This window comes from Saimiri boliviensis, chromosome X (assembly GCF_048565385.1).
Source record: "Saimiri boliviensis isolate mSaiBol1 chromosome X, mSaiBol1.pri, whole genome shotgun sequence".
NCBI lineage: Eukaryota > Metazoa > Chordata > Mammalia > Primates > Cebidae > Saimiri > Saimiri boliviensis.
Window position 1 is genome coordinate 3880703 of NC_133470.1, and position 23396 is coordinate 3904098.

Below are 23396 nucleotides of genomic sequence, written 5' to 3' on the forward strand. Positions count from 1 at the left end.
TACTCAAGGGCATGACTGCTTAATTTTTTTTTGAAATCCAAGATACAACTCATTCACTGAAATACCTGGCTTACTGTCAAATGTTTCATTCCACAATGGTGGCTTAATACAGATCAGTTGGTTACATGCTACCTGCTATTAAGATGGTCTCATGCAAATTGTCATTGTTTGAAACTGCTGGTATGTGGAGATCACACTGCCTCATGTCCAAATGCACACAGAACTGGAGAAACCACTCAGCATTTACACTGGTACAACAACAGTGTACAAATGAATTACAAAGCAGCCCTCAAGAGATGTTACACATGTGGTAACAAGTAGTCACTGCTGGCCTATCATTTCAGCAATTCATATTTTGTTTAATATATGTGTCTGTGTGTGTAAATCTAAAAAAGGAGAAAAAAATTAATTGCATAGTGATCCATTTATCAGGAGTCATACTGAATAAAATGGAACAAAAAATCACAAACAGGTACAGCATGAAGATTTCTGTTGGGTTAATGGCCTTTGTAATTGCAGAGGAAAATGTTGTCATTATCACTTTTAGGTGTTCAATTCATTTTATCTGAAGGGGTTGGAAAAATACCAAGTAATTACTAACCATACTTGACTTTGAAATGTGGATACACACCTACCCAGTTGATGTGGGGAGAAGAGCATGTAGGAGGTACCCTGTTTACTGCCTAGGGAGATAAAGTCTCCCCTTTCACTCCTTAGCTATGGGAATACTAGATAATTATGTTTTTTAAATATAAACAAGTATAATATTGTTTGTTTGTTTGGTTTTGAGACAGGTCTCACTTTATCACCCAGGCTGGAGTACAGTGCTATAATCACAGCTCACTGCAGCCTTAACCTCCCCAGGCTCAGGTGATCTTCCCACCTCAGCCTTGAGAGTAGCTGAGACTACAGGCAAGCACCACCACGCCTGGATAATTTCTTTTTTTTTTTTTTTTTTTTTTTTTGAGACGGAGTTTCACTCTTGTTGCCCAGGCTGGAGTGCAATGGTGTGATCTCGGCTCACCGCAACCTCCGCCTCCCGGGCTCAGGCAATTCTCCTGCCTCAGCCTCCTGAGTAGCTGGGATTACAGGCACGCGCCACCACGCCCAGCTAATTTTTTGTATTTTTAGTAGAGACGGGGTTTCACCATGTTGACCAGGATGGTCTCGATCTCTCGACCTCGTGATCCACCCGCCTCGGCCTCCCAAAGTGCTGGGATTACAGGCTTGAGCCACCGCGCCCGGCTGGTTAATTTCTTTTTGTAGTTTTTGTAGAGATAGGCTTTTGCCCTTTGCCCAGGCTGATCTTGAACTCCTGGGCTCGAGCAATCAGCCTACCTTGGCCTCGCTATGTGTTGGGATTTCAGGCGTGAGCCACTGCACCCAGCTAATATTCTTAGATATGTATTCCTAAGCCTATGGACTATTGCATAGCCCACTTCTAAATGACAAGTGCGAAAATCTATGAATGGCTGTGTAATTCATCCCATAATCATGACGACTATTTATTATGGTCGTTATTTCGAGCATAGATATAAGAAAAAAAAAGTATGTATTCAACATTTCTCTTTATGTTGGGACATGCATTGGCACTTCCTTATCATGAAAGGAATAGAAGGTGAAAAGAAGACTCTTACAAGATGGAAGAACTCATTCTATGGTCATGGAGTCACTTACGGGACAAGTACAAAGATTAAAACCAGCACACACTGGCAAGTTGTTGATCTGCATTTATTGGATGTCTATGGACAAATAAATAATGAGGGCATTCTACATTCCAAGGTCATGAGCAGCCCATATTCCCACTTGGGAACACAACCAGAAACAGTACTTCCTAGTCATATCATTGTTCAGGCGTGGTTTCTTAGAATTAATACAGGGAGGTGGGGAAGAGGAAAGGAAGACATGGGGCTGAAGGGAAAGATTGCCCCCCTCCTCGCTCCTGTTCAGGTATAAATCAGGTGGGAGATGTGCTTCCGTGACCAGATGGACACCGAGGCTGTGTCCCTGAGAGGTGTGCAGAGGGTCCCGGTTTATATCAGCCTCTCCTGAGTCATGCTGGAACCTTCTTTCTAGAGAGTTGTGTTTGGAGAACAGCACACAGAGCCCCTTGACTCCTGGGCTTCTGGCATCTCTCAGACAACCTCCAACAGTATGTGATTAAACTACAGACATGCAGCTCAAATAATACATTGGATGAGCCACAGAAAGTGTCTTCTTTTCTGCAGAAAACATATTTTCTTAACCCTTAGTCACAATAAGCTAGAGCATTAGAATAAAAATGTACTTATTCAGTGAGCAATTTAATGGTTGGATGTTTTAAAGAAAACTAATCCCTTCCCCATTTTTTTTTTCCTTTCAGCAGAATCAAAGATGCTATTCTGCTAGTGCAAATTTCTTAGGAAAAGATAAATGTGTGAATAACAACATACCCTTCACAACACATGGCACTGGTCTCTGGAGGCTGACATTCTGCGGAATCAAATACTGAAGGGGGCAGCCTTGTCCACTTACGGTTCAACAAGGGTCCCTGTTGGCGTGCAGAGCTCATCTCACAAGATGACTCTGCTTCCCCCATGATCTGGCTGTCATTTCTTCAAAGCACACACACTCTGCTGGATTCCTTTGGCGCCAGCCTTTGGGCGGCTCCAGGCCAGCTCCTAAATCCTTGCCTGGCCACCTGGGAGGCTGGAGCCCATTTTCCAATGACCTTGGTAAATGAACTGCGAATCTGCTTTTGCTGAAGAAACACCCTTCTAAGGAGGCCAGAGAGAGGCAGCACTGGTGGCCCAATTCTGTGAAAAGTCTCCCTGAGTGTGGGCTCACAGCTGTGCCACTGCTTAGTTACCAAGTCTCTCAATTGCTCTACCAGTCCAGCTCTGCAGGGAGACTTCCTGAGGCCTGCCGGCACAACATTCACAGGTACTGATGCCCACCCGTCCCTACCGAGGACTCCCCAGAAAATTCCGCTCATAATGGAGGCTCCTTTGCTGTTCTCATGGCTATTCCCATTCTCCATGCCCGCGGTTTTCAGTATGGGAGTTTTCAAGGCACATTCAGGGGGCCCACATAGTCAAATCTCCACCCACAGTAATACTAAAGCACCGGTAATCTTCTATGCTGTGTTGACAGTGCTATCTACAGTACAAATGCAATGTCGGCAGGAAAAACAGACCACGCAGCTGGGGCCCGCATGCAGGAGGGCCAGAGGCAAAGCCCCGCTGGCTGGCTGGGCGCTCTGACCCTCTGGCAGGAAGAGGAAAGTGCAGCTCCGCCTGGGAATATCTGTGCTGAGTGATACACACTCTACTTTTATGAAATCTCAGCCCTTGAGCTGGCTGGTTTTTTTAAAGATGCCGTGAGATGATGAAAAAGGCCCCTAAAGCACGTGTGCTGCGTGGGGAGGTGAGCCCCTGGTTACCAAGGAAATCACGTGCTCCCCCCTCCCCCCCCACCTCCTCGTACTGCAGCAAGATCCCCACTTGATGATGGTTTTTCTTTCCTGGAGTATCATGTTTATTTGAAGGAATGACTGACAGGCAGCAGTGATGATTACTAAGATTTGGGCATCGGGCAGAACTTTTCTAGAAAATTTTCTCGAGAGAGGGTCACTTCAAGGCAAATAACTGTTGACAAAAATAAGGTCTGAGTTTTCTAGAGAAATTGAGAATGTTGGAAATCGTGTATCTACCACCCCGAGCTTGACAACTTGCCATAATTTAGACCTACCTGATGAGATTGATGGCGACATGAACAGATGTGGGTTTTTTATATTATTATAAGGAAATGTGTCAATATTTTGGAGCTGTAATTTTTCAGCTACCCAGTATTTTCTGAATAAATAAATTCATGATGTTACAGAATCATACATGGATACGAGCTCCATTCAAAGTTTAAAAGTGGGCAACAGATTTGAAGATTAAACAAGGAGGAAAAGGTCACTGATAGGGATTCAATTTTCACATAGCAACTAACTCTTAAGAAACTATCACTTGTTGAATTCTGGTGCAGTAAAACAGCTACACACAGAAATAGAGCTAAAGAAAGAAAAATAATTAAAATTATCTTAAAAGACTATTAAAATATCCCTTCCTTTCAAACTAGGTTCTGTATAAGGCCAGATTTCTAACAAATTCTTGACGCAAACCAAGGTATCCCAACGAATTGAATATACAGAATCAGAGAAGAGAATACAGCTGTCTTGAATTAAGAGAGACACTAAAGATATTTGCAAATATGTAAAATTAAAAAAATACCATCCTGGCATTTTTTTGTTTGTTTTGGAAATACAGCTATTCTTCTTAAAAATATTACTTACATTACCATGGAATGGGCTTATTATCATACTTAGAGAATGAATAAATATTTTTTAAATATCAGTATTAATTTTTAACTTGGTAAATATCAAGATATATAAGCCACATAAACAAAACCTCTTATGGATCCTAAATGACTTTTTAAAAAAGTTTATTGACTTTTCTTTTTTTTTGACAGGGTATTACTCTGTCACCCAGAATGTAGTGCAGTGGCGTAAACACAGCTCACTGCCGCCTCGACCTCCTGGGCTCAGTGATCCTCCTGCATCTTGAGTAGCTGGGGTCATAGGTATCTGCCACCACACCTGGCTAATTTTTTTATTTTTATTTTTTATTTTTATAGAGACAGGGCCTCACTATGATGCCTGTGTTTGTCTTGATGTCCTATGCTCAGGTAATCTTCTTGCCTCGGCCTCCCAAAGTGCTGGGATTACAGGCATGAGCCACTGTGCCCATACCCTCAATAATTGTTAAGAGCATAAAGGAATCCTGAGACCCCAGATGTTTGAGAACTGCTATTTTTCAAAGCTGGAAGAAAATGAGATGTCCTGGTTCCTTTAAATAAAAATCATGGTACAGAATCTTTGCCAAGTTTTTATTTGAAAAGCATACTGTTCTGCATATAAAAAAGACTGACTACTTATAAAGTGTGATGCACACACCTTCATACTGTACATGTATCAGCATGTACATGCCCGATGTGCATGCTCATATGCAGATATGTGACTTAGAAAGTAAATGTCCTCTAAAATCCCACTCCTCAGAGATAACCACTGATAACAATTTTGTAATGCTTAAAATACATCTTTATGAAATACCTACATTTAGCTTCTACAGAAATGAAATCATCTGACACATATCACCTTGAGATTTATCACTTTAGGACAAGTCAAGGGCAGCTTTCAATGTCAGGGCTAGAGACCTGACTTCATTCGTTCTATTTGCAAATGCAGTAGTTATTCACTCAAAACTCTCACTAAGGGATATTTAGGTTACTTCTTTTAACTGTCTGGAAGTGAGAATGGATGGACAACCATGAAGTACATTTCCCTGTGTGGTGGTGACTGCTGACAGCCCTCCTTGGTCCTGTGCCCAATCTTGCTGAATTCCTGTCTCAGGTATGCTTTTGCATCTGGCTTCCATTTTGCTGTTGTGTGTCACTTTCACAGTTTGCTCCTTTTCTCTGCTGTAGCGTATGCTCCACCCAAGGCCTCTGTCTGTTTCCTCCCCTTTGTAATATTGAGTACATTTATTTTAAAGTCTGAATCTGATAACTTGTGCTTTATCTAGAATCTGCTGTTTGTACTTTCTCTCTTTTTAATAATGTGGCCTCCTCTCTTGTAATGCCTGGTTATTGTTGCATTGGGACCATTCTGTTTCTGGCCACCCTCATTCCTGGGTATGATTTGGGGTCACAGCCTGAGGCCTGGGGCTTAGCAGGGCCAATCTTCCCCTATTTGGCAGGTCCTGAACACCAATTTTTAGTCTCCCAGCCTCATGCTCTTAAAAGCTCAATTAGGGTTGGATGCGGAGGCTCATGCCTGTAATCCCAGCGCTTTGGGAAACTAAGGTGGGCCAACCACCTGAGGTCAGAAGTTCGAGACCAGCTTGGTCAACTTGGTGCTTTATTTAGACTCTGCTGATTGTACTTTCTCCCTCTCTCTTTTTAATCATGTGGTCTTCTCTCTTCTGATGCCTGGTCATTGTTGCATGGGGACCATTCTGTTTCTGGCCACCTTCACTCCTGCGCATGGTTTGGGGTCCTTGTGTGGCAGCTACTGCTGATGGCCCTCCTGGGTCCTGTGACTAATCTTGCTGAATTCCCATCTCAGGTATGCTTTTGTTTCTGGCTTTCACTGTGCTGTTGTATGTTGCACAGTGACAAAAATAAGCTGGGTGTGGTGGCATGTGCCTGTAGTCCCAGCTACTTGGGAGTCTGAGGTGAGAGAATCACTTGAACCTGGGAGGTGGGGGCTGCAGTGAGCTGACATCATGCCTCTGCACTCCAGTCTGGACAACAGAGTGAGACTGTCTCCCCCAACAACAACAGCAACAACAACAAAAAAAACTCAGGCTTCTCACTCTCATTAGCCACTTCTTCTGGGGACAGCTCCAGGAGCAAAGTGTTGCACTCTTCCCTACCTTCTGGGTAATCAGATCCCTTCAAAAAGAAGCTTTCAAGCTTTTGTCCAGTTTTTCTCACTGTTGTTAACAGGAGGGTTCATGCAACTCACTTAGGTCCTATCACCATAAGAAGAACTTCTTGGTACAAATTGTACACGTTAATATCTAATCTGAGTAGGATTCACCTTAGTGTTGCAAGTAAACCAGAGCCCTTAGGGCTTATGTCCCCCTTTCCATGGGCAAGACAGTTACTCTGGTATTATTTCCTGAGTGATCCAGCTGAAATGCTACCTTGATCTTTGCATAGACCCCCAGACAGAACAAGGCTCAATTCACTGCTTATTCTCACTGTTCTAGTTTAGGTGAGGGCAAATTCGAGAATGTGTACACAAGCACTGTGGAGGCCAGATCAGGTAGGGAAGGTACGAGGTATAGGAAGGTACACCATGTCTGGGGATGGGAGAGTTCACGGGCTTTATTGCAAAGTAGCCCAGGCCAAACACTTTTCAAAAGCCAAATCATCAACTAAGGCAATGTTATGAAATGAAAGGTAGGGAGCCATACATACAAACAGTACTAGTGCTATTTACAGGTCACATGTTCTGTGTATTCAATAGACCATTCCCCTCCAATTGTAGTGAAGAAAAACATTTCCCAAATTTGCCCACAATCTGTGGTACTATATTAAATGAGATGCTAAACATTTAGTAAGGTTTTAGCCCAAAACATTCAAATAATTATTAGTAATAATTACTAGTTAAAGCTAAAAAATGTTTTGAAAAATGACACAATTGTAAGAGAGAACTGGTAATGTAGAACCAACTAACTTGATGCACTAGTGTATGGTGGGACAGTGTCTGCAGTATATTTTTACTGGCTAGTCCTCTGAAACCTTGCTATCAAAAAGACTCAGTGAACACAATATCATCATCAAAAATACACAGCAGATCAACAGCCAACCTAATGAAATGTCCCAAGTAGGGTAGCGGAATTTTTACTAACAGTGGCTACTAACTCTTTTAAAAAGTGTTTCAAGGAAGTACAAGGCATGGATTTTTTTAAGGCATTTGAGGGACAGTCAAGGAATATATATATACACATATATATGTTTTAGAGCAGTGGTCACCAGCGTTTTGGCACCAGGAACTTTCTTCATAGAAGACAATTTTTCTTAGACCAGTAGTGGGTGAAAGGGGCTGGTTTGGGGATGAAACTGCTCCACCTCAGATCATCAGGCATTAGATTCTCATATGGAGCACCCAACTCAGACCCCTTGCATGTATAGTTCACACTAGGGTTCATGCTTCTGTGAGAATCTAATGCTGCCTCTGATCTGACAGGAGGCAGAGCTCCATTGATAATGCTGGCTCATTTGCTGCTCACTTCCTGCTGTGCGCCCTGGTTCCTAACGGGCTACAGACCAGTATTGGTCTGTGGCTATGGGACTGGGGACTCCTGTTTTAGAGGATGCAAAAAAACATATATGGAGACTACAATTTTTTAGTTTACAACACTGGCGAAGTTAAAGGGCCAAAACCAGCACTGCTATAAAGATTAAGCCATTAGATGCTTTTTGTTGGAAAGTATTTCCAGAAATGTGAGCTTTTTCCACAACATATATCAATCACACATACACAAACAGACAGACAGACACACACACACACACACACACACACACACAAAGTGCTGATTAAATGATGTCTTTCTACATTTTCCATTGTTATACAAGTATATGCCTTTAAAAGAGAAATAGTGGACCAGGGATTCATCCATCAGTATTTTCTCCACACAAAGCACGGGGTACAGTGCCATCCTGGAATTTCTCCAGTCAAGCATAAAGAAGATATGTGAAGGTAAGACATATGAAGAGTAATTATGAGAGGACAGAAGTTCACTCTGTTCTGAGATTTGCTGTTTTTCCTCTAGCATTAAGTGAAATTATTTCTTCACTTCTCTGTATTTGACAGAGTGCAGCAGGGCTTCATGCCTCTAATTTCTGTTTTCCCAGAGACCCTGGTGCCCCAAGTATGGCTCAGCTCTTCTGTAATTCTGCAGAACAGTACAGGGACCCATGTGCATGCAACCTGTGTCAAGGTCTCTGCAGGGCTGTGAACCTAAAATCAACACTGCAATGCCGCCAAATTCCCCAAGAATCATGAGGAGCTCTCCATCAGAGGAGGACAGATTCTGCTGCCAAGTGTAAGCCTGAGAAACCAGTGTGGAGGAACGCAGGTGGCTGTGGGTCTACCAAGAAGTCAGACCACTCACTGTGCTGTGACCTGGGCAAAGCACACTCCAGCTCCTATAAAAGCTGATGATGCACCCAAGGGGATGGGGAGAGCCGAAAGGTGAAAAAGACAGCCTCCTCATCGACATTGCTGCAGCTGTAGTGGCAGGAGATGGAGACAGGGATCACGAGAATAGGTGTCAGGGTTTGTGAAATAACAATACAGAAAAGAAATGCCTTCTGCATTTGCAGGGAGAACTACAGGAAAAGAAAAAGAAGGTGATATGGTTTGGCTCTGTCCCTACCCAAATCTCATCTTGAATTGTAGCTCCCACAATGTTGTGGGAGGGAACCGATGGAAGGTAATTGAATTGCAGGTGGTTTCGTGGCAGGGGTGGGGAGGGTGGGAGAGGCGGGCAGGTCTTTCTCATGCTATTCTCGTGTTAGTGAATAAGTCTCATGAAATGTGATGGTATTATAAGGGAAAGATTCCCTGCATGTTAAGACATGACTTGCTGCTCCTTGCCTTCCATCATGATTATGAGGCCTCCCCAGTCATGTGGAACTGTGAGTCCATTAAACCTCTTTCCTGTATATATTACCCAGTCTTGGGTATGTCTTTATTAGAAGGATGAAAACAGAGTAATGTAGACTAATGTAGAAAGCCACACTATAGCTGGGAATGTAGGGTTTCTTTTCCAAGAGTTTTTAGGAACTGAAAATGAAAGAGTAAGAAATTACTAAATTCTAGTTAAATAAGAGATGGCATTGGCTATTATTAAATCTAAATGACAGTGTGTGCTCCTAAATCACTCGACATTCCTGGAATCTTGCAATGCAATAAAATGGCACCTACATGAAAGGTTCAATAAAAGTCTGTAAAGGTGCATTGAGTCCCTTGATGTGAATCTGTTTCTTTACCTAGAGAATGAGTTACTGGATGCTGTGTCTAGTGGCTTACTCTGTCACCCAGGCTGGAGTGCAGTGGCACAATCTTGGCTCACTGCAACCTCTGCCTCCTGGACTCAAGTGATTCTCCTGCCTCAGCCTCCTGAGTAGCTGGGATTACAGGGGTGCACCAACATAAGCTAATTTTTTTTATTTTTAGTAGAAACGAAGTTTTGCCATGTTGGTCAGGCAGGTCTCAAACTTCGGACCTCAAGTGATCCACCTGCCCCGGCCTCCCAAAGTGCTGGAATCACAGGTATGAGCCACCATGCTCGGCCCAAATATTAACTTTAAATTGGAAATAAGTAGTATACAGCTATTTGTTTTCCATTATTCTCGGAACAAAAGAAGTTCCAGTTATGGAGGTCAGCTCACACTGACAGCCTGCCTGCTCCTGTCTGCATTCTTTTGGGCCATATGCAATGTACGATAAGGATAAGTCAAGATGAAACTTTGAGTGAGTTTCACATGCAGTTACAGATATTAGAAAATACATATACTTTTAACTAGCTACATCTTTTTTTTCCTTTTTTTTTTTAAATCTAGGAAAGAGTTGCAGAGATGCAAAAAGTTCTTTAAATTTGATACAAGTTGATATGAAAATATACTCAGTGACAATTTTCTTAATTTTAATTTTTCCTAAGCCTCCTATATGTTTTGCCATTGCTTATTTTTTTTCTAATTGAACTACAAGTTCCCTGAAGGAAATCACACTGGAATCACACCTGACACTTCCTCCTCTCTTACTGCCTATTTCTAATCTGTCATCCAGTACTCCACTGAGCTCTAAAACACAGACATGGCCAATGTGTCCTTCTAAGAACTTCCAGTGAGCTCAAATGCCTAATACACCACTTCTGCTTGGTTTCCAAAACCCTCACAATTGATTCTGTGTTGGCTATACTCCTATTGGACTTGTTCTGTTCAGCACTAATCCCATCCTCTGTTCTTTATCTGTAAAAACGGTGAGCATTTATCTCAGGGCCTGTGTCATCCTCAGTTCCCCTATGATGTTCTAATTTGTGCCTGAGTGTTTGGTCTGCTTGTCACACTAGGCAGGGCTGCCCCACACAACAGTGCACTGTAAATATGGTCCAGCATATAGCAGAGTTGACAGAATTTCACAGAACACCCATGTTCCCACGTCACCCAGACTGTACTCTCTCTTTTTACTTTCTTTTGAGGCAGAGCCTCGCTCTGCCACCCAGGCTGGAGGCCAGTGGCATGATCTCAACTCACTGCAACTTCCGCCTCCCAGGCTCAGGTGATTCTCCTACCTCAGACTCTTGAGTAGCTGAGACTACAGGCATGTACCACCACACTTGGAAAATTTATCATCATCATTATTATCCTGTTTTGTAGAGACAGTCTTTCACTATGTTTCCCAGGCTGGTCTTGAACTCCTGAGTTCAAGTGATCCTCCCACTTTGGCCTCCCAAAGTGCTGGGATTACAGGCATGAACCACAGCCTGTAAGACTGTACTATTAACAAGGTGACAGCATAATAGTTTGGGGTGTGAGTAGAAATGTCTAAAGGCTGGTGAAATGAGCCCAGTCTACCTATTTATGTGGACTTAGCACTTATTCATTAAGAAATATGCAGGTTTCCAGGAAAAAGAGTAGTATCTATCATGTACCTTGTTTACCAATTGTGAATATGATCGCACAACTTCAATCCTGGTATATTAAAAAAAAAAAAAAAAAAAAAAGACCGATACCAAATATATGCAAAACATAGGCTGGTGAAAAAGCCTACTCTACCTATTTATGCAGTTTAAGGTATATAAGTTTCTTGAAAACAGAAAAACAAAAACAAAGATAATTTTTTTAAACCCTGAAATTCAGCTCCTAAAACAATATTAACATGAACAAGAAAACTAAAACATGCAAAGTAGTGATGGCTAGGCTATCAAAAATAGATTTCCAGCTGGGCACAGTGGCTCACTCCTATAATCCCAGCACTGGCACTGGGAGGCTGAGGTGGGCAGATCACCTAAGGTCAGGAGTTTGATACCAGCCTGGCCAATATGGGGAAACCCCATGTCTACTAAAAATCCAAAAATTAGCTGGGTGTGGTGGTGCACGCCTATAATCCCAGCTACTCGGGAGGCTGAAACAGAAGAATAGCTTGAACCCAGGAGGCAGAGGCTGCAGTCAGCCGAGATTGTACCATTGCACTACAGCCTGGGCAACAGAGCAAGACTCTGTCTCAAAAAAAAAAAAAAAATGATATCTGATTTCTGGTTTTACTTGTAATAAATATTAACCCTAGCAGTGATATGTAAGCAATGCCATCATTTTTGTTTCACAACAAAGATAGCATTTTTGTGGCTGGGAACAGACAGCCCTGGAGTGCCTCCCAGCTTGGTCTCTCCAGTACCCACTAGCCAGTGAGAGTGCTCACACTTGCAAGTCTCAGGACCAGACATTTAGCACATGGAGGTCCTCTACTCAGTGGGTCTCTGAGCTTCAGGGGATGTGTTGGCAGAGGCAGCACTCTGCCTAGCACACAGCGGGCAGGTGCTTTCACTCAGTGAGTTCTCATTAGCCTGAAGGTGGGTTCTGGGAGGCTGCTGAAGGTGGCCTTATGTTTCCTTTACAATTTTTAGAACAAAATAATGATACATGAATAACTTAGAAAATATTCTCAGTGAAAACTTGATTCTTTAATGTTGGCTCTGTTGGACACTTGCTCATAGTAAGCTGGGAATTAAACATAATTAATAACCCTTTGATCCTACTTGTTTTTGACTACTTTCCTATGACTACTACTACTACACCTAATTAACCTGGTGACACCTACAGCATAATAAATTCCCTAAGGCAGTTCCCTAAGAGATTCAGAAATCTCTTCAATGACTGCTAATTTAATGGAATGCCCTTGAACTCTGGAGGCATGCTGCCCCTGTGAGCTCACACCTACACTGAGGCCAAGAGGAAGCAGCAGGGCCTGACTGCAGAACTCCAGCATCGCCCGCAAGCCCCTTCACGACTGCCTCCTGTATTCCCGAGACAAACACCAAGTACACAGCCAGGGCTGTTTTCCCGACAGGAGCTTGGGAAAATCTTCCTTTAGTACTACGATATGCACCTCACAGAAGGAAAAGTCAAATGTATCACTGTCTCTAATTAAGAAACAAGAATGATAGAGAAGGTTTCATTTCTGCAAGATAAATACAACTGTAAGTAAATGTGGATTAATAATAAGGATAACATTTAGAACTTTCTAAGAGCTAAATGACTTGTAAAATATGCAACTGCTCATTTTTCTTTGACAAGTCTAAAACAAACATTGTCAATGAGAACATCAAGATGTTAAAACACAGTTGATTCCATGGGCCTCTTTCTGCAGGATACTTTGTTTTTGAGAGAAATTTCTGGTCATGAGGGCCCTCATTTTGTGGGTTTCACCATAACTGGTCCCATGCAGTGCCAGCATGTGGTTTTCACACACATTTTGCTTCCATATACATTTTAAAACATGGCTAACTTTTTGTGGAGACAGGGCCTGGCTATGTTGCACTGGCTGGTCTCAAACTCCTGGGCTCAAGCATCCTCCTACCTCAGGATCCCAAAGTGCTGGAATTACAGGTGTGAGCTGCCACTCCCAGCTATGTATGGTGGTGTGTGCCTGTGGTCCCAGCTACTCGGGAGGTAGAGGCAGAAGGATTGCTAAAGCCCAGGAGTTGGAAGCTGCAATGAGCTATGATTATGCTCCAGCACCTATGGCATGGACAACAAATGGGGATCCTATCTGAAAAACAAAACAAAATGAAACAAACTCAAAAACAAAAAACCCCACATGGAAACACCGTGTTTCCATTAACACAGCGCCTTGCAAAACAAGGACTGCCTTACTTGAAATTCAGTTTAATTGCCTTAGCTACAGGAACAGCTCATGATAAAAAGGCAAATATTTTACCTTGTCTTTATCAGTTTGTAAATACAGAGCTGAAAACAAGTGCCAACATACTCTGATCAATTCTGGGACATGGTGTGTGGAGTGCAGCACCTTCGCTTTTCTACTGAGCAATAACTCGGGTTAAACAACAACAGAAAAATGGTGTTTCTGGGAGCAAGGCTTTATAGCCTGAAGCTATGAGGTAATTCTTTCATAAGGGGAAAATTCTTAGGACAAATAAACATGTTTCAGTGGAATTTATAGCGGGATGCCAAGCATGCAAACATATACATGTCCAGACACAGACACAGATACATGTTCCCGCTGGGACCTGTTCCAGCTGCACCTGGAGGCTCAGCCTTGACTCTGACTTACTAGTTGGGAGGTCTCAGGTACGTCCCACGTCAAGCAATTGCAGTCAAGTGGAATTCAATAATGAGACTTAAATCAAGAATGAGATTTAAATCAGCCCAGGGATGTGTGTTGCTAAGAAAGCTCTCACTGTCTTTCAATGACTGTTTATACCTATGGCATCATAAAAATTATATACCTGGTTTTTGTCCCCACTTCATGACACAGAGCTCCTAAACACTTGGAATATCTGAGTCACTAACAGCCATTTTCAACCTAATGAGGTGCCTTTAGTGGGCCCAGGATAGCTTTAGGAGACAGGGTCTGGACATCAGAAAGACCAAATATGTGATTAGCAGATTGAATACGAGCGTGATGGCTCACACCTGTAATCTCAGCACTTCGGGAGGCTGAAGCAGGTGGATCACCTGACACCAGGAGTTTGAGATCAGCCTAGCCAACATGATAAGACCCTGTCTCTACTAAAAATACAAAAGTTAGCCAGGCGTGATGGCGCATGCCTTTAATCTCAGCTACTTAGTAGGGTAAGGCAGGAGAATCGCTTGTACCCAAGAGATAGAGGTTGCAGTGAGCTGAGATTACACCACTTTACTCCAGCCTGGGCAATAGAAAAAGACTCCATCTCAAAACAAACAAACAAAAAAGACTGGAACTTTCTGCCCTTCCCCTCATCTCCAGGGAGGGCACCATGGCTAAAACAAGTTCAATGAGCAATGGTCAGTGATGTCATCACTCACACCAACGTAAGAAACCGCCATATAAATCTCTACATGAGGGGTCTGGGCAGCTTTGAATTTGGTGAGCACATGGAGGTGCCGGGAGGTCAGGTGCCTTGCTTCCATTTGGCTGTCCCTGAGTTGTACCCTTCATAAAACAGCAGACAGTGTATGAAAGTGTTTTCCTGAGCTCCATCAGTCACGTTAGGGAATTATTAGACCTGAAGAGAGGATTGCAGGAACCCCCAATTTCCAGCCAATCGGAAGTATAGGTGGCCCCTGAAACGTGTGATGGGCGTCTTGTGGAACTGGGACCTTAACGTTCAGGGTCTGGGCTAACCCTAGGAGTAAGTGTCAGAACTGAACTGAACTGCTGTACGGCCCACTTAGCTTCAGGGAATCAGAGGTCTGTGCACTGTGGCACAGGTTCGGGCTGCCTCTACAGGTTCAAGGTAGTAAGCTGCACCCTGGGCAAAACAAGAAAAGAAAAAACCCCAGGTGTTTCAAGACTATTCAAAGTAGCTCAGCTTTATTGGGAAGGAGGTTTCTGAGTAATTTCCCTGAGCTTGTAAATGGTGTAACTGGTTAGCGATGAGAGGTGAGGTGTGAAAAAGACCTCTCACAGAAAGGCTCCTCCCCACAAACCACTAAAGTCCTCACATGCAGGAACCCAGGGGAAGGAGGCATTTGCAGGGACTTATACTTACATCACAGGGGAGCCTCCCATTTCAAGGGTGCCTTGCTGTGATTCTAGAATCTGTATCTGCAGATCGTTCAGGCCAAGGACTCCATCTCAGCAGTCACAGAGCGGTCAGAGGAATCTGGAGCCAGGCCTAGCCAACACAGGCGGTCAGCTCTCTAAACGCTCTGCCCAGGTCACCTGAGGAGGAGTCTCATATAACAAGAAGAGGGAACCAGGGGCCGTCTCCACTGCATACCCTGCATGGTCAGCCAGCCGTGGTGCAGGACAGGGGGCTCCACTAGCTGCCACTTTCCAATGGAGAAATGGACGGAAGTTCAAAAACTTGACGATAACCCCAACATCACTACATAAGCAAAAACTGCAGCAAGCGATGAGCACTCTATAAGCAGTTGGGGAGGGGAAGTGAGTTTTAGTGACTGACATCTGAACTGCAGTGAATTCTCACCTCAAAGGCTGTAACTTGAAAATAAGACTGTTGTAAGCCCCACATCATTAAAACCTCTGCTTCCCTGGAAAATGTCTGAATAGGCACTGTAGGCCTCTTAGACTATCCCTGAGACCCAGTGGATTCTGGCTGAGTCTCACTGGCCTGGAGACTTAGGTGTGGCTGTGACTTCTCACAAAATCTTCCAGCCAAGTCATCTCCCTGCTCACATACCCAAGTTCCAGGGAGCACTGCAAAGTGGCCTTCAACAGCACATACCACAACCTTTCACATTTAGCAAACATGACGCGGATATGATTTGGTGGATCATGGTTGTGGAACATGACCCATCTCACCAGCACCCGCTTACCTTCTCCATAGGAGGACGGGGAGAGAACCTCTTGGCACAAGCTAGGAAGATGTCAGGGTCTGGCTTGCCACGCTGCACTTCAGGGTCGTCTCCTAGCACGATGTGAGAAAACAAGCTGAAGAACTCCTTGTGCTGGCTTGTCTTCATCTCGAATGATGCAGACCCTGAGCTGGTGGCCAGGGCAAAGGGGATGCCGTGTTTCCGCAGGTGGATGATGAGTTTCTCAGCCCCTGGGGAGGAAGAGGGAAGGACTGTGGTGAGGGGTGAGGCCTCCACAAGGCTTTCTTCCAGGAACAGTCCCTCCAGCTGTGTGGCAGCACACTCTCAGGCTTCATCTTCTGAGGAATTTTTGACCTAGGACAGGTTGTCTAAAAGGGGTTGTCAGCTCCAAAACATCCCTGCTCAATGTAAAACAAACCAAAAAATCAAAAAAGCTATTGGGGGCTGAGCGATGGCATTTCCCAAAGGAACAGAAGAGGAGCACTCCGGGAGGCATTGCCGCTTTATCTGCTGGGCCTCTTTATGAAGTGTGGACAAGGGCAGGGGGCAGGCCCAGACATGATTGGACCTGGGATCTGGGCAGGCCACCAGGGAAGGTGCCACACAGCAGGGCATCGCTGAACCATACTTTTTTCCCAAAGCAGTCAATACACAAGGGCTATGCTTTTGGTGTTTTCTGCAAAAATGCTGTGTTCTGCAGAAAACATTTAATCTTTCTTCACTCTGCTGAGGTGAGGAAATCACACAACAGCCTCCACCAGATGCTGAAGTAGGCTGCGGCTGGCTGAGGGATGGCTGCGATGCTACTTAATAAGGGATCAGGGGACAAAAGAAAGCTGGTGAACACAGCTGATCGACAGCAACATGCCATATGAAAAGAGTATCCTCAGGCTGTCATTAGCCATATGGATTAACCACAGGGACCACATGGGTTCAGGGAGGTCATCACAGAGCCAATTACGAGAGGAGTAGTTATCAGAAAGGGTAAAAAATACCAGGAGTCCTTACCACCTTTAACTTATGCTAACTAGCACAACAGGAACATCTAAATCCACACAAGGTATGACGGTTTATCTAAAATTGTATTTTATTTTTGAGACAGGGTCTCTCTCTGTCACCCAGGCTGGAGTGCAATGGCCAATCTCGGCTCACTGCAACCTCCGCCTCCCAGTTTCAAGCGATTCTCCTGCCTCAGCCTCCTGAGTAGCTGGGACTACAAGCGCATGCCACCACGCCCAACTAATTTTTGTATTTTTAGTAGAGATGAGGTTTCACCATGTTGGCCAGGCTGGTCTCAAACTCAGCCACAGGTGACCCACCCGCCTCATCCTCTCAAAGTGCTGGGATTACAGGCATGAGTCGCTGTGCCTGGCCTAAAATTATATTTTAAATCATCATGTAATCATGCCTATTTTAATAATATTATGAAGTAATATCCCTACTTTGTCAATTGTTACACAGAAGAATCAACATAGTAATTTTTTCCAAACACCTAAAGTCATTCATGGTATGGTAACAGATAGATATCTGGAGCACCTGACCCCGTAGAGATTTTTAAAAGGAAGGCATGGACAGATTGTAATGTGTAAAGTTAAATAAAGCAAATGAAATCAAGCAAAATCTAGCATTCCATTGGGTGTAGAATTTATAGTGTCTAACATTCAATCAAAAATTACCATGCCGCAATGAAGCAAATACCACTCAAAACCAGGACGGAAAAAAATGTTGTCTATAGAAACCTACTTTAAATATAACTACACAGATAGATTGAAAAATAAAAGGATAGAAAACTACATACCACATGACTATTACTCAAAAGAGAGCCAGGTTACTTACATTGATAACAAATAAGCCTTTAGAACAATGAATATCATCAGGGATAAACAGGAACATTTCATAATGACAAATAGGTCAGTTCATCAATAAGACATAATTCTAAATGTGTAAACATCAAATAGGAGAGCTTCACAATGTATAAAGCAAAAACTAACAGAACTGAATGGAGAAACACAAATGTAGAAGGAAGTTTAAAATTCCTCTATCAGCAATTGACAGAACAAGTAGACAGAAAAGAAGTAAGGATATAGCAGACTTTGGAACTACTGCCAAGCAACCTGACATAATTGATGTTTATGTAATACTTCACTCAACAACAGCAGAAACCACATTATTTTTAAGTACACATGGAACATTCAACAAGAAAGATCTTATTATAAACGATAAAACAACCTCAAAAATTATAAAATAATTAAAATCATACAGAATACCTTCTCTAACAATGATAGAATTAAAATAGACATTAATAATAGAAAGGAATGTGGAAAATCACAAATATTTGGATGTTACACTTCTATGTAAGACACAGGCCAAAGATGAAATCACAAAGGGAAACTAGGTAATATTTTTTAGAGAACCAAAAAACTATCAAAATTCTGGGATGTGGCTAAAACATTTTTTAGAGGAAAACTGATGGTATTAGGTGATATGTTAAATAATAAGGTCTCAAATAAGTGATGTAAGTTGTCACATTTAAAACCTGAAAGAAAGAAGTTCAATGATTTAAAACATCAAGGAAAAGAGAAAATTAAGCCCAAAACAAATAAAAGGAAGGAGATAATAAAAATGAGAGAGAAAATTAATGAAATAGAAAGGAGAATACAGAAAACTAAATCAAAAGCGAGTTCTTTGAGAAGAGCAATTAAATTAGTAGACTCCTAGCTAAACTGATCAACACAATCAAGAAGATCCAAATGTATCAACCTTGGCAGAGAAAGAGGGGCCAACACTACAGATCCCAACATCAATAAAATGATAAAAACTTAATTATTATAGGAGTAAATGACAACACACTTGACCACTTAGATGAAATCAGATTAATTCTTTGAAAAATAGAAAACTTCCTCAAGAAGACATGAATAACCGGAATAGCCTTCTGTCAATGAAAGAAAGTGAATTTGTAGTTAAAAACCTTCCCACATGTTGGATTAGATGGCCTCACTGGTAAATTTACTAACTTCTCCCCCCAAAAAAGAATGCCAATTCTAAACAGACTTATCAGGAAATAGGAGGAAACACCTCTCAACTCATTTGACATCAGCACTCACTTATCCCAAAACCAGACAAAAGCCAGACAAGAAAACTACAGATCTCATGAACAGATACACACCTCCACACATAAAAACAATATTCAACCAGTGTAGAAGTATTCCACATGAAGAGCTTCTGCAGAACTACAATCCATTAGTTAAAAATATTAAAATGTCACACTATTTCACTAGTTTGCAACAACCACTAATTATTATCACAGAAGACTACATTTATTAATTAGCTAAATTTCAATTTAAACCTTAATCTAACTAGTGCATGACATAAAAGAAAGCCTCTAACTTATTTTAAAAGAGCCAATCATGTGTGGTAGTGCATCCTATAAGCCCAGTTACTTGGGAGGCTGAGGCAGGAGAATCACTTGAACCCAGAAAGTGGAGGGTGCAGTGAGCTGACATGGCGCCAATGCACTCCAGCCTGGGCGACAGAGCCAGACTCCATCTCAAAAACAACAACAACAAAAAAATTAGCCAATCATTAACTTCTGTCTGGATATATATAGTGATTAAAGTTGAGTATTAAAATGATCTGAATTTGAAAGAAGATTTTCAAATTACTGTATCATACAATTTTAAACCAATATTTAAAAAAATAACGGAGCACATTTAAACACATGGCTTTCTGTAAAACACACTGTATAAAGAAAATATTGTTAAAGTACGTTGGTGCTATTAATTTGAAAAACTTAAATATAGATTTTATTATTATTATTGTTTTGAGACAGGGTCTTGCTCTGTGATCCAGGCTAGAGTAGAGTCGAGAAATCATAGCAGCCTCAACCTCCTGAGCTCAAATGATCCTCCAGTCTCAGCCTCCTGAATAGCTGGGATTACAAGTGCATGCCACCACGCCTGATAAATTTTTTTTTTTTTTTTGTAGAGACAGAGTCTCCCTATGTTGCCTAAGCTGGTCTTGAATTTCTGCTTCAAGCAGACCCCTTGCCTTAGCCTCTCAAAGCCCTGGGCTTACACGGGTGAGTTTATCCTTGTAGCATCTCTATTGCTGTGAATTATTTCTAAGGTACCGGCTGTAACAGTGTAGTACATAAACAAATGCACATCAATGTGCTTGGTCTGGAATGCAGCTCAATATTCTTACTGATGGAGAATGAATCAAAAACATTTCTGGATCACTGCTTTACACCACCACAGCATATCAAGATCTTCAAAATGCTTGGGACTCGTATGAAGATGAAACTCTAGACAAGACTCTGACCACAGAGACTACAGGACATCTGTCAATTATATGTTTTCTTTGGGCCTCAATTTTATCATCTGTCAAAGAGCAATGATTAATGTTCCTCATGGAGTTAATTCACAAGAAGCACAATGCCTGGAAAATAATACGGGTTATGAAGCCCCAGATAAATGTTAGCCAGTGTCATCAGATAAAGCTCCAGTGTATAGTCAGGAACCAAGGATCCTAATCTCCTGATTCACAGCTGCCTGATGCCTTCACAAAGTTTTGCATCTTTTAAAGATTGCACACAACCTTTTTCTTACACAGTGGCTTTCCCTGAGAAGTAAAAGACTAGAAAACGTAAATGGAGCTCTGTCCAAGGGAGAAGTTGGTTAATTATGTGTATAAATGGACTCTAGCTCCCAGCTCCTAGCATTTGGTGTGCTTCCGTGGGTTTACAGGAAGGGCAGAGAGATAGATAGCCCTTGCTCCAAACAATCAGCTCACAGAACACATCTTCAGGGGAAGAACTGGGGAATGTACAGAAGCAACACTGTGGGTGGGAGGAAACGCTCTTGCTTTCCTCCATCCTAGAGACCCAAGGTGGGTGAGAACAGGAATGTGCAATTAAAGAGGATGAAACAAAGGAAAGAGGCAGAAGACAGACAGCTGACATACGGTCTCAGGTGTTCTTGGCATTCTTTTGTTGGGTGATCTGGCCTTCAGAACCCTATGAGCCTAGACATTCTCTGTACTACCTGAGACCTGTAGTGAGCAACAGAAGCAAGTGGGGGGCACCGGGGGTTGACAGTGCAAAGAAGGAGTGGGAACCACTTAGAGTGCCATGCATGTCATTAATTCTGTGTGCTGAGAACCATGTCCTTGGCCTCAGTCAAGAAGAGCTTTACGAAGTGAGACATAGAAGGCAGCCTGTGCCACTGGGGCAAATGATGTGGTCAGCTGACGGATGCCACTTGGCTACCTGTGAGAAGACACTGATGCTGCCCCAGGACCAGACACACCTATGGAATTCTGCTGAGCCTCCATCTCCTGCATGGGCATTCCAAGGGTGCCTGGCCCCTCTCGCCTGATCCCACCATTGGGAAGGTGCTTTGGCATGCTGTCTTTCTAGGGACTACTTTCACAGTCACCTGAACAGCAGGTGTTATGCTTCAAAACTATGTGTGACTGAGAGCAGTGGGTTGAATGGTGGCCCCCACACAGAAGTCCTAACCCCTGGTACTTCTGCCCTTCTTTGGAGATGTAATTAAGTTAAAAATCTTGAGATGAGATCACCCTGGATTTAGGATGGGCCCCAAATGTGACGACTGTTGTCCTTAGAAGAGACCAAAGAGGGGAGAGAAACACAGAGGAAAAGGCCATGGGGAAGCGGAGGCAGAGGCTGGAGTGATGCAGCCACAAGCCCAGGGATGCCTGGAGCCCCCAGGAGCTGGGAGAGGCAGGAAGGATCCTCCCCTAGCGCCTCCAGAGGGAGTGTGGCCCTGTGACACCTGGATTTCAGACTTCCAGTCTCCAGAGCTGGGAGAGAGTCCATTTCTGTTATTAGAAGTTGCTAAGTTTTTGGTGTCTTGTGGAAGCAGCCCCAGGAAATGAATACACAAGTGCTCTGTTCTTGACTGTGAATGAGCAGAAAAGACACTGCCAGGTGTTTGTAGAAGACTCAAACAGACAGAAGACAGGAATGTTCCAGAAAAAAATGACAATCCAGAGGAAAGTGGGCAAGGAAGCAATAGTCATAATAATTAATACTTACAGAGGCATGTAAGTTACTGAGTCCTTAAAACAAAAACAGAATGCAACAAAAGAACAATGCCCAGAAGAAGAAAGAGCACATGAGGTTCAAAATAAATCAGGAAAGGAGGGTTGACACAGGCAATGTCAGCTATGACACCAAGCTGTCTCGGGATGCGGTTCAAGGAGGTTGGGGGGCAGGTGGTGGCCAGATGGCTGCTCTTTCTCACTCCTTACAAATATGTGAGGTTTGGCCAGGCATGGTAGCTCATGCCTGCAATCCCAGCACTTTGGAAGGCCAAGGTGGGTGGATCACTTGAGGTCAAAAGTTGCAGACCAGCCTGAGTAACATGGAGAAACCCTGTCTCTATTAAAGATACAAAAATTAGCCAGGCATGGTAGTGCATGCCTGTAATCCCACCTACTCAGGAGGCTGAGGCAGGAGAATCACTTGAACTCAGGTGGTGGAGGTTGCAGTGAGCAGGGATCACACTACTGCACTCCAGCGTGGGCAACAGAACAAGACTGTCTCAAAAAAAAAAAAAAAAAAAAGTCATTTGTGATTTTTAAAACACTGACAACATTCAAATATAAGTAGAAAGAAACTGCCTGATTGATACTGCTTTATTTCCTGTGAGGCAGTTTCACTTCCTGAGGACTACAGAAAAATCTCACCACCCTCTGGCCTCCACACCCTTCCTAAGTCTCAGAATCTGAGCTGCTAGCTGCTTCTTTGTGGGTGAAGACTCAGTTCCTGTGCTACTGCTTCCTGGAAACTTTACCAGACTCCTCCCACCCTTGTAACCCTCTGGGATTCACTGGAACACCTCCAGCACTTGGCTGTAGTTATCTGAGTTGTATGTATGTGGTTAGAAACTTCCACTCAATGAGTCATAACCTCTGCACTCCCAACACCCCATGCAGACATCCAGTGAGTAAACTGCTTATTTCCCATCCTCTGTTTTCCTCATCCTCGTACTCCCTCCCCTCTGTTCTTAGGAATGGAAGGCAGTGGTGGGAGCAGGAATCATTCCTTTTCCTTGCAGTACATGTGTGCGACATGGAATTGAAAGAAAAAAATGATTTCAGATACATAGTGGGAAGTGAGCTAGTTTTCCTTTGGCTCCATCCATGGCTTATGAAGCAAGCTGTGAATGCTGGCTGTGGGATGTGAGGATGGTCCCTGCGCTAGACAAAAATGCTCGGAGTTTCTTAGGGTTTGTGTTTTCAATTAGGAGTCCACGCTTGGCTGGCACATG

At 43.1% G+C, this 23396-nt stretch overlaps 1 protein-coding gene across 1 annotated transcript in view; it reads right to left on the reverse strand.

The window, feature by feature from the left end:
* Positions 1 to 23396, reverse strand: part of PUDP (pseudouridine 5'-phosphatase) — a 102058-nt gene that overhangs the window by 18383 nt on the left and 60279 nt on the right. The window contains exon 3 of the mRNA XM_003920287.2: positions 16102 to 16331. Coding sequence (XP_003920336.1) covers positions 16102 to 16331 — 230 coding nt within the window. The remainder of the gene's footprint in view (positions 1 to 16101; positions 16332 to 23396) is intronic.